The sequence below is a fragment of the Papio anubis genome, chromosome 10 (assembly GCF_008728515.1).
Source record: "Papio anubis isolate 15944 chromosome 10, Panubis1.0, whole genome shotgun sequence".
NCBI classification, from domain to species: Eukaryota; Metazoa; Chordata; class Mammalia; order Primates; family Cercopithecidae; genus Papio; species Papio anubis.
The window spans coordinates 28,289,590-28,302,029 of record NC_044985.1 but is presented as its reverse complement, the minus strand read 5'-3'; the positions used below and the strand labels follow the sequence as shown (position 1 = coordinate 28,302,029).

The 12,440-nt window shown below is 36.1% G+C and overlaps 1 protein-coding gene across 21 annotated transcripts in view; it reads left to right on the top strand.

The window, feature by feature from the left end:
- The window catches only part of ZEB2 (zinc finger E-box binding homeobox 2), a 135,301-nt gene that overhangs the window by 91,423 nt on the left and 31,438 nt on the right, over nucleotides 1-12,440 (top strand). For 17 of the 21 annotated variants that reach the window (XM_031651218.1, XM_031651219.1, XM_021923577.2 and 14 more), the window contains one exon: nucleotides 3,766-3,837. The exons of the other annotated variants lie outside the window; for them this stretch is intronic. In XM_031651218.1, coding sequence (XP_031507078.1) covers nucleotides 3,766-3,837 — 72 coding nt within the window. The remainder of the gene's footprint in view (nucleotides 1-3,765; nucleotides 3,838-12,440) is intronic. 21 annotated transcript variants of the gene reach the window in all.

The following is a 12,440-nucleotide window of genomic DNA, read 5'->3' as shown; positions in this document are numbered from 1 at the left end:
GTTTTTCGTTTTCCTAACATACTGTGCCAAGTTTTCTACTCTTTCCGTTTCCAATTTTGCTTTCGGTGAAGGTTTCTCGAATCTCAGCAATCCCACACATAAACATTTATCGTTATATCCATTAAGACTTAAGGTTTCAGATTTTCAACTATGAGGGAGAACTCAGCCAAAGATGCTTGAAAGATAAATACGTTTAATTAGGGGCAGAGGATGATCATTAAAGGAAGTCTGACTGCTGCAGAAGTCATTAACAATCTTAAATGAAATTTTTATTTTTATGATAGCCATTTACATGTATAATAAGAGCCAATGATTCTTGGGAGCAGTGTGACAGAAACAGAGTGTGGCGAGAACTCATGTAAGACATACTATTTAAATGAGCTGGTGTTAGCTATTCATATTTGTTAATGAACTAGATATGCAGGGCTATAAGAATGAATGTTCTGATGCTTTAAATTTTAATATCTAGAAATCAAGGGTAAGGACCAATTACTAGAATTTCCACCCTTAGAGGAATAATTAATAAGGATGTAACAAATGTACAGCCCCAAACTTCTTTAAAAAAAGTTTAATTAAAAAAATTTAAGATCAATAGTTGAAAACCAGCCAAACAGCAATGTCAAGCTGTAGTAGTTTGTGATTGCGGCAGCTTTTTGTGTTGGTCATGGATCATAATTCTAAATGTTTTAATATACAGTAATCCATATGAATGCATTGCAGACCCTGTTATCACCTGTAGTTAATGGTGCCTGTGATACAAATGAACAGGCTGTTCTTTGCTCTTACCTTTATGGTAAATAAACCAGCATTCTGGAGTCACAATAATTAAATAAAATGTAAATCCCTAATCTCATTTGGCTATTCGGACCAAGAAAGTTACCCGGCTATTACCTGTCTAGTTCTAATGATTAGTAATGATTTATTGTTCTTTTTTTTTATTGTTCTAAAAGTGCTCTGATGTGGTGCCTTGATGTCTAATGAAAAGAAATTGGTCTTAAAAAGCTACTCATTGTTTATCCTGACTCTGAGATAACACATTTTTCTTCTGATAAAATATTTTTCTTATTTATTGTTCAAAACACACAATATAGACAATAACTCTAATTCTGGTGCAGTTTTATTTAGTAGTGTTTTATCCCCGGTGCCTGGCTGTCTACAGTCATACCTCAGCACATAGCTTTACTCTGAGATAAGCCCTCTCTCCTTTGCTCTTTCTCCCATGCTTTCTGGAGTTTGTCTGCAGGATGCAGGTTTTGAACTGAAGAGCGCAGTGGAGTTCTTACTGTGCCTTTCCGGTTCCAGCACAATCAAAGTTTTGTGTTTGGAATTGTCCTTGACATTCTTTCGTCCCACAATGGGGTGGACACAGTGTGCTGGAAACCATGACATCATTATCATTGACACAGACTTAAATAAATCACCTGCATCTTGGCCTCTTTCTGCTTATTCAAGGATTCTTCATCTTAAGGAAGAAAGTGCTCTTTATTTTTACAAACCTTCGTCCCAGGGGTGACTGGAAGACGCAAACTTTTACAAGTGTTTTAAAAATAAATATACTATGTGGTTTTAGACACAGTATGCTGAGTCAGAGGTGTCTTAGAGAATGTTTAAGGTTAGACATAAGGCAGAAAGACAGCCAGATTGCCTTTAATTCAGAGGCAGTATTCCTAAACTGTGTATCATTATGTCCTTCTGAATATGGATTCACTTGAAACTTCATTAAATAGGCATATACATAACATTTCAAATACATACCTGAAAAGGCTTAGTAGTGTTTCATTTTAATACATTGAGCTTGATATTCAAAAAAGAAAAAGATTGATGCTCAGTGAATCAAAGCAAAGTACATTCTAGGTAAAAGTGACACCATCTCATCCAACATCTCTGAAAGATCTCAGTTGCATAGTCTTGGGATAAAAAGGGTTATAACTAAATAATACTAGAAAATGCAGTTTACACAATGTGCTGACTACACATTTGGATACCCAGCATTTATTAATTTGGGAAGCAACCAACTACTGTAACTTCTCTTTACTTTTTCATAAGAAAATGACAATGAGGAAGGAAGTGCAGCAGAAATCTTGAACATTACCACTATTATGCAAAAAAAAAAAAAAAAAAAAAAAATGCTGTTAACTGTTTTCCCCTCAGTGACTTGATGTGCTCTCAGATGGAAAACTTATGATTCTTGTGACTCTTGGCTACCCGAAATCACATGAGATGAGCAAGGAAGAAAGACACAAAAGCTATATTTATATCTAGTACTGAACTTCTCAGAAATACCTTAATGTAATTCCTTGCAGAGACTGATAAAAATATCAGATGAGGGAGACTTTCAAATGATCAATGATTACAATTGACAATATAATATTGCTATATATTAAACTTCTAAATGTTTAATGCAAAATGTCTCTCTGAAAATATTTTTTAAATAAAGGAGAATTCCTTGCTCAGGAATGAATCTAAAGTGGTTGTACAGCTTAAACAAATATCATTCAAATTTTCTGATTATTATGAGGAGTGGCATTAAATTAGCATCTAGGTATATCTGTGTATTTTACCTTAAGAGGATCATGATTTTTTAGTTCTGATGCCATAAACAGATTTGCTGCACTGCTTGTAAAATATATTTTATTTTATTTTTTCTGTAACATTTTCTAGAACCTGTTCTTTCATGAAAGTAGATTAGAATATGATAAGCAAAGAATGACCAGGACAGATTTGGGAATTCGCAGAGTCCTATTTACAAAGTTTCCCTTGTTTTAAGTAAAATGATTATCACAGAGAGATATTCATCCTGGAGCATATTTGGTCTCATTAGTATTGTCATAGTAAAAATACGATTTTTTAAACTTCATGTTTAATTTACTTACGTAAGAGATTTTTAACTGTCAGCTATCCTGCTCTGTCCTCCTACGTCCTCTACAATCTGGTAAGCAGAAAATTTGAGAGTGCCCCTATTTTTCAAATTCTCCCTTATTTTAAAATACTGCAATTTTTGATAGTGACCTTTCATTGTTTACGAATTTTTTAACTTCAACATTATATATATATTCATCAGAACACTGAGCTGTTGTTATATATGTTTCCCCAGAAAATGATTATGATTACCTACTGGGGCATAAATGATGATGAGGAGAAGACATTTATGGAGTGGTGGGGATAGGAATAAGGCAGGTATGTTCTAGAAGTTTATATCAAGCAGTGAAACAGGTATTGTTGTCACCTCTGGGATATTTGTTGTACAAACTGGGCATTCCCAGTTTTGATATGTAGAATTAGGTTTTCAAAAAGTATGCTTGCATAGATTAGCACCATTATGGCCCCCTAAAGGGGAAAGAAAAGCATGAAAACAAAATGTGAAATTCTGACTTGCCACTAAGCATCCAGAGTTTCCAGAGGCATAGCAGCCAGCATGCCTCTTCATGAGTACAAATACTTAGTTGCTTTTGACTCTTATTGAAAAAATAATATCTTTCCCCCGTTTGTCACTAGAACTGCCACCAGAAGAAAAGCCCTTCGTTTGCTCCAAATAAGCACTTCTGTTTTTCACAGCTTGCAGTAATGCTTAAAGTAAATAAGTTCTTGTGCAGCTAGCACTATTGGATTCATTCAATTGCGTGAACAAAGCTATTGTTTAGAGGTTTACAACAAGCCTTTTCTCTGCTTCCTTTAAAAGAATCTTCCTTGTTCCTGTGCTTGGCATGCTTAGTATAGTAAGCCTTTCTACAATTCTCAAATGCTAAAGATAATTTTCCCCCACAGAAGAAATGAAGGAAGACTATGACACTATGGGGCCAGAAGCCACGATCCAGACCACAATTAACAATGGTACAGGTGAGTTATGTTGGCCACGCTCAGATCACATTTGTCCTGTGTCATGTGGGTTTAGTGAGGCAGGGAAAGAAACACTGACCCATCCATTTGTATCTCCATGACTTAACAAGTAAGTCAGACTTTACAGGTCTCTGGTTTTGTTTCAAATCAAAATTTTCTACATTTTGGTATTTTACTAAGCAAGTGTATCTTTCATTCTCACACCCCTAATTTACCTGTGATGTTCGAGAATACTGAACTCTATGAATGGATCCTTTCAGTGCATGAGTTGGGTGAATCTCGAGTAGTAACTTTTATTTTAAAAGACTGCAAAAAATTATTTTAAAATTAGGATATGATATGCCTCTGCTAGCCACAGCTTGATATCAGTCATTGAGAATTCAAACAATATGGTGTAATTTAGACTGTAAAATGTTTTTTTCAGAAAGACAAATTTCCATGAACATTTCTTTCAATAATTAATCATCTGAGTTCCTTTAAATCCTTTCTTTACTTGTTAATTCTCTGCATCCTTGAACCCTTCTGAATAATTGAGAAGAATTGACAAGTTTACTTATTTTTAATGAAGCTAAAAAGTTACAGTGGGAAGATAGTGAGCGGCGTTTTGTTTTACTCTGCTACTGTAATAGAATGGAGTTTCAGGACAACTGTGATATTCCATGTTTTTCCCCAAACACTGAATGGCATCTTCTCTCACATTCTTACATCACCAACACAAATTTACATGTTTATCTCTCTTTTCCTAGATGAGACTATTTTTTTGTGGGGGGGGATGGGGACAGCGGTGTTTCCAACAGTTCTGTACACTACCATCACAGATATTAGCATAGTGTCCACTATAAAATTATCTTCCAAAATAAAACAAAACAAAAAAACACATAACTACTTCTACTCAACTCATCCATGAAAAAAAAAAGCTTGAAGTTTTATGAAATGTAAAAAACGAAGATGATCTTTATATCACCCTTATGTTGATACATACCATAATAAACTGCTCATGTTGTGTTTCTGTTTAAAATGTGCTTATTAATGACTTGAAAGCATGAATTCACTTTCCTGGGTATAAAATAAGAGAAATAATAAAAACCTATTGTCATTCTATTCATTCGAATAATGTCAAATTAAGGCATAAAAATAAAACTGTACAATATATGATTCTAGAAAAAGTGTAGAATCAAGCCCCAATAAACCTAATTTTTACACCCAGCCCCGACAATGACAAGATTGTAACCTTGGGCAAGCCAGTTTTCCTCTTTGGAACTCAGTTCCCACAACTGCAAAAAAACCAGTAGATTAAACTAGTTTCTTGATAAGACTACTTCTAGTTTTAATATTTTATGTTGCATGGGTATTATCACCATGTAAAAAATAGAAACAAGATAAAATGACTTCATATTAAAACATAGTAATAAAGCGATATCATGAATTAGATACTTTCTATAATGTCCCAACTCATGGGATCAAAAATGGCTTTGAGTTCCTTTTAAAGATAAATGTTAAATTTTGGCCTCCAGCATAAACAAAAACTGATTTTTATTACCCTTATAAGCACTTAAAGTGTCACAAAAGAAAATTTATCCACAAAGTAACAATTTACTAGTTGTTGTATACACCTAGAGTTTAAAGTGAAGTTAATAAAAATTGCTTCTATTCAGAAGGTTTAGAAGTCAATCTTGAATGTCTTTTCACCAGGCTTTAAAACCCCCTTTTTTCTCATAATACCTGCTGTACCTTGTAGTTCATATGTATTCAGTCAATAAATAAATCAATAAATATTCATTGAGTGTATTCTATACAGTCACTGTTGTGTGCATATGAGGTAGAAGATGGGTCAGAAAGACTAAAACATGGTTATCATTTAATTTGGAAGATGAGACTAATACACCTGATAAAATAATGATGATGAATAAGTGAAAATATGTGATAAACCTGCAACAAATGGTAGGAGCCATAATTATTTAGTGTTTTGTTGTTTTGTTTTGATTTGTTTTGTTTTGTTTGAGACAGAGTCTCAAATTTTGTCACCCAGGTCTGAGTGCAGTGGTGCAATCTTGGCTCACTAAACCTCTCCCAGGTTAAAGCGGTTCTCCTGCCTCAGCCTCCCTAGTAGCTGGGATTTCAGGCACACACCACCATGCTTGGCTAATTTTTGTATTTATAGTAGAGACGGGGTTTCACCGTGTTGGCCAGGCTGGTCTCGAACTCATGACCTCATGTGATCCTCCCACCTTAGCCTCCCAAAATGCTGAGATTACAGGCATGTCCCACTGCGCCTGGCCCATAATTATTTGAATTACAGAAATGAGAGAGAGTCTATGGAATGGGCATTCACATCAGGTTTTGTGAGGGAGGTAGAATTCGAACTGAATACATTTTCAATAGTCATGGAGGAGTGAGGAAGGGCTTTCTAGTCGAAGAGGAGTCTGTGAGCCAAGAAGGGAAAGTGTGACATCTATTCAGAGGATAGTGAGTAAAGGGTTTTGGCTGAATCAGAGAGTCCTAGGAGGCAATTTCTGGGAAATAAAGCTGGACATTTAAGTTAAAGCCAGATGGTGGAGAATATAAAGCACCAGACAGAAAAGTCTGGGTCATGTTATGCTACCATGATTTCTGTGGGTGAAAACTAGACTCTGAGAGAACAACTGGAAGTCATTGTAGTTATCCAGGTGTGACGTGATAAAAATCGTGTCCTGAGGTGGAGACAGTGATGAAATTAGCAAACTGACTTCTTAATAAGCAATTGATTATCTGAATGATGGAGGCAAAATGGCTTCAGAATTCCAGATCTGCATGTTTAGAATATAGCAGTACTTGCTATTTCTAGATTTACAGAAGAAGGATCTAATTTTGAGAAGATCTTGAACCAGCCTTTAGACATAAGTATTTTCATATAAAAGATATATAGATATGGGAATATGGGAATGTCCTTTGGAAATGAGGAATTGAAATCCAAGAAGTCAGGGCTGGAGATAGAGATTTGAGAGTTATGCAAATATACTCAGATCATGTTCAAGGTCATATAGAACTATGAGATTTACGACTGAGTGTATTTGTTGAAAGCTGAGGCCAGGGCTCCTGGTGGCTGGGGAGGAAAGTCAATGAAGATTTTCTTTTGAAAAAAAAAAAAAAAAGATTATGACACAAGAGAAAAAAATTAAACATTCAGAAGCAAAGAAAGAGAATTTCGTAAAGGTGAGAACTCAGTTAAAAGCTTCAAATAACTACCCTTGAAAGAAAGCTGAATAAATACACTGGACTTAGTTAATTAGAAATGTACTAGTGATCTTCAGCTTACAACTCTGCCCTTTTAGAGAATAAGTACATATCAGTCTTCCTAGCTACAAGCTTACCACTTCTTCTCCCTGGCATCTCTTTGGATGCTAAATACATATGGTTTTAGAAATAATACATCTTTTCTTGTTGAAATTACATCTAAAAGACCATCTTCCTCTGCTCCCAAGTCCTACTCATCAAGATCCTGCTATTGGCTGAACGTCTTCTCTAGCCATCCCACACTAGAATGTCTTCCTCCAATGAACCTGTGGGGTTTGGGCTGCTTTATCGCCATGAATCCGGGAATGGTCTCCATCACAAAGTGTCTTTGAAGAAATGAGCCAGTGAATGGGAGACAAACAGCACTTGGACTTCCCTTTTGTATTTTTAGGTTGACATATTTTTGACCCCTGGCCTAAAGTAACCAACCAGACATTTCATCTCTCCTTTATTCCACTCATCCAAACTTGAAAGCCTTAGTTACATTTGACTGTTCTCTGACCCTCATGTCCTCCTCTATTTAGTCAGCCCACATGTTTTCTTTAACAGTTTCCTCAATGTCCAAATTCCCTTCTTAGAATCCTGAATTGCCCCTGAGCACCTACAGGACATTCTTCAGTCCGAATAAGTGCCATCCATTGTATACCAACGGCGCTCCATTCTTGTCAGACCAAATCCCTGGGTGATAACAAAAAAGAACCACATTTATACCAACCTCTGAATCTCTGCCCATGCTATCCCTTCAGACCCTAATCCCCCAGCTCCTGTCTTCCAGTCATTCAAATTCTCCCCATCCTTCTGTTCTTCAAGTCCAGGTCACGTTGGACTTGATGTGGTCAGCCTTGAACACCCCAAATGACAGCAATCTGTTCCTTTTCTGAAATCCCACAACCCTAAGGTGTACACCGCTAACTTCAGCATGTTTAATTGTTCCTCTTTATATTGTTTGCCCTTATTTCATGGAGTCAATTTCATGAAGACAAGAGGTTTCTTCAGCTTGAAAATGAGGGTGGATCATCCTGGTATCTACCTCATTGGCTGACCTTGTTCTGTAGCCAGTAATTAAATAAATAATTACTCAGGTAATCAAATAAATAATGAAGCCAGGTGTGGTGGTCTGGCCCATAATCTCAGCTACTCAGGAGGTTGAGGTGGGAGGATGGCTTCAGTCTAGGAGTTGGAGGCTGCAGTGAGCCATAATCCACTGCACTGCAGCCTGGGTGACAGAGCAAGACCCTATCTCAAAAATAGTAATAATAAGAATGTATATGTTGATATTAGTAAGTGACTAAAAAAATGTTTGCCCTAAGGAAAGGGCTATTCCATTTTGCCTCAACAAGCCCAGTTATAGCAGGGAGCATACATGGTAGATACTACGACTGGTGAAATGAATGAATGAGTCAATGAATGAATATTTGGTGGAGAAGAAATGGATTCTGATAAAGGAAGCCACAGTAGGGAAAATATTCTCTGTGGAGGCGACTAAGTCAGTATCTTTAGAGAGTGAAACCAGGATCTAAGTCCCTGAAGGATTTTGCCTTGTTAAAGGCAAAGAAGAATAGCCTAGAGTATCACTATATATATATATATTTTTTACAACAAAGTTAGATTAACTGAATGGCAAAATTGATCTGTAACACATAAAACAGCGCAAACCTGGATTTATATTAGTAACTTTCCGCATTGCATAAGTTCACCGGTTTTAATGTTTTTTTAAAAAAAGAAAGAAAATTGTAATGCTTTCATATGTAAGATAAAGAATACCTTTTAACAAAGAACCCTACAACTTTCAGATATTAATAGGATTTAAATTCAAAATGAAATTGTTAGGTAAAATTTTTAAGAGTGTGTGAAAAAACTATTTTCTAAGAAGAGTAGAGAAATGGAAAAACCTGGAAGCATTATAAACATGAGTTTGCCTAAGTGCTAGTAGTAACAAGGAGCTGTCTTAGGTGCATGGTGATCATTAACATTATTGCAGTTCCACATGCGTATCAAGATCCAAACAGGGCCCTGATGTTTTCCTCTTTTAATGTGTGAAAGTTACATTTACTCAGACAACCTAGTACCTCTAGTTATAAAGGGCTATTAATAACCACCTGCATCTGTGCTTCCTTTGCTAAGAGGGGGGAAAAAGTACCTTACATCCAGAAACTGGGCAAGGCCAATTTAGGCATCAGTTCTTAATCTTACACAACACAATAAAATTCTTGTTTAAGAACTACCTGTATGCATTCTGATATAGTCATTAAACTCATCTCCAGTATCCTAAGAATAATACAAAAATTATTTTACATATGAGAGGCAATTGTTTTGGAAGACTCCAGATTCTAGACACCAATAACCTACACTTGAATTTTATCTCTACCAATTACTAGTTACATTAACTTGAGTATATAATTGATAAGCCTTCATTTCTACATCGGTAAAGTGGAAATCATGATTCCTTATGTACAAGGCCTCGCTGTGGGGATTAAATAGTATGTCACATTTATTTATGTTTTAACTGTATTTTTATTTTCTTTCTGTTTCTTTTTTTATTTCAATAGGTTTTGGGGAACAGGTGATGTTTGGTTACATGAATAAGCTCTTTAAGTATTGACTTCTGAGATTTCGGTGCACCCATCACCCAAGCAGTGTACACCGTGCTGACATGTAGTTTTTTTTTATCCCTCATCACCCTCCCACCATTTCCCCAAAGTCCATTGTATCATTCTCATGGCATGCCATTTTTAAAGCACCCAGTACAACAACTAACATAGACTAGATGCTCACCCTGTTTTGTCAGGTTTGTTTTGTTTTGTTTTGTTTTGAGATGGAGTCTCGCTCTTGTTGCCCAGGCTGGAGTGCAATGGCGCGATCTCGGCTCACTGCAGCCTCTGTCTCCTGGGTTCAAGCAATTTTCCTGCCTCAGCCTCCTGAGTACCTGGGATTACAGGCACACGCCACCACTCCCAGCTAATTTTTGTACTTTCAGTAGAGACGGGGTTTCGTCATTTTGGCCAGGCTGATCTTGAACTCCTGACCTCAGGTGATCCGCCCGCCTCAGCCTCCCAAAGTGCTGGGATTACAGGCGTGAGCCACAACTCCTGGCCAACTTCAAACTATTTTTATTCATTAAGATATGAATACATTGTAAACTGTATTCTCCATTCACACTGGTTCCTCCTTAACTTCTTCTCTAGGAAACAAAAATACAATATTTAACAAATTTGTAATGAAAGGGCTAACCAATTTTGAGAGCCTTTGACATTTAAGTTCTTTTGACATTCTGGAAAACTACACAGACAAGTTGTAGGACACATTATTTTCAGTACTCTGGCATTTGAGGTTAAAATATGAAGGTTAAGAACCAGTTTCGCTTTATATCTGATTTCATTTTTATTTAGCATCCCTTCTTTAACTGTGTAAGAGGAGGATTTAGTAGTATTTATAATGATTCTGTATAATAATGATGAAAGTTGTCAGACTTTTCCTTTCTTTGACAAGTGACTTATATCAGGGATCGTATTCTTTTTAAAAATTTATTTTTGACACATAACAATTCTACGTATTAATATTTGTGGGGTGCAACATGATGTTTTGATACACATATACATTGTTTAATGATCAAATCAAGGTGATTAGCATATCCATCTCCTTAAACATTTATCATTTCTTTGTGATAAGGACATTCGAGAATCCCTCTTCTAGCTATTTTGAAATATGCACTACATTTTTTTGAGCTCCAGTCATATAATAGACCAACATAACTATTTCTCCTATCTAACTGTAGTTTTGTACCCATTGACAAAGCTCTCACTGTTCACCCTTCCCCCTACCCTCCTCATCCTCTGGAATCAGCCTAAATGTCCATCAACAGATGAATGGATAACGAGTGGTATATATACCCAATGGAATACTATTCAGCCCTAAACAGAATGAAATCATGTCATTTGCAGCAACGTGGATAAACCTGGAGGACATTATGCTAAGTGAAATAAGCCAGGCACAGAAACACAAATACCACTTGACCTTACTCATGTGGGGAATCTAAAAAGCTGTTCTCACGGAAGTGGAGAAAAATCGTATTTTTTTTTCTTCTTACCCTGGATAACAACCAATAAACAAAAAACAAAACATTTGCCCATTGTTAACAACCACTAAAATACATACATTCAGAGTGTTTGTGGTTTGTAGAATTTGAACTGAGGCTTGAGAAACTTTAAGGAAATAGAAGGGTGAGTTCCTGCCACTAAAGAACATAAAATTTTATGGTGTCGATAAACAAACATCATAATGACAAGAAGAGAAAATTTACAAATAACTAATTATAGCCTCATTAGTTATTCAACTCAGTGGTCACTTATTGAGACCCTACTAAGTGCAAGGAATTTTATTAGTCATCATGAAAGATACAATGAGAAAAGAATAGTCACTCTCAATAAGGACCTGCATTCAACTGGGTGAATAAAACAGTGGTAGATGAATAGGAAATGTGTGTAAAATATTTAGTACAACGTTAGCACATAATAAATGCTCTATCATTTCTAGCCATTATTATTGATTATAATATCATCTGGATTAAGATGTTTTGTGTGAAATACAGCAAAGCTATATAAGTTCAAATGCAAAGTGTTCAGTATTGTAGAGGGTTTCTAACAGTGTCGGGTCAAATATTGGAGACAGGACAAGAGAGGTGCCTTAAAGAAATTGCAAATTTCAGGGAAGAGTTTCTTCAGGACAAAGACTTGCTGGGCATGCCTCCTTGCACGAGAGAGAAAGGCTGAAACGTAAAAGGAGATTGGGTGAAAGATGGAGTGGGTTATCAAACGAGTTAAAATAACTTTAGATGATAGCCACAATAATGTTTATTTTTTAGCAGTAAGATCAGAAGAAGAAGACAGAATAATGATAGGAGAGAATGTAGTCAACTTAAAGTGATCCAAGGAATACACACTGTATGGGTTGCACTCTTTGAAGTCAGTAGGAAAAAGAGCCCATCAGTTAGCAGTAAGGGAATAGGAATAGGGTTGGAATCTTGAGAAGTGGACATGTAGAGTAATTGTTGTGAACAATGCATGGAGATTCAATTATTAGGAAGGAATATCCCATTTTGAAAACATAGTCTGCAACAAGACTATACTATTATTTAAGATTTTTTTAAAGATATGTTTGATGCTTCAGAAATTGTACTGGATCTTAGTTCAGCAGGGTAAGAATGACACAAATGAAGGGGGCAGAGATGGAAGTGAGGGTTTCAAGTTCCAAGGTGAACTGAGGTAAATAAAATCAGAAGGGGTAAAACGAACTAGGGAACTTTTCAGGGCCTGATTGTCACATTGAAGTAC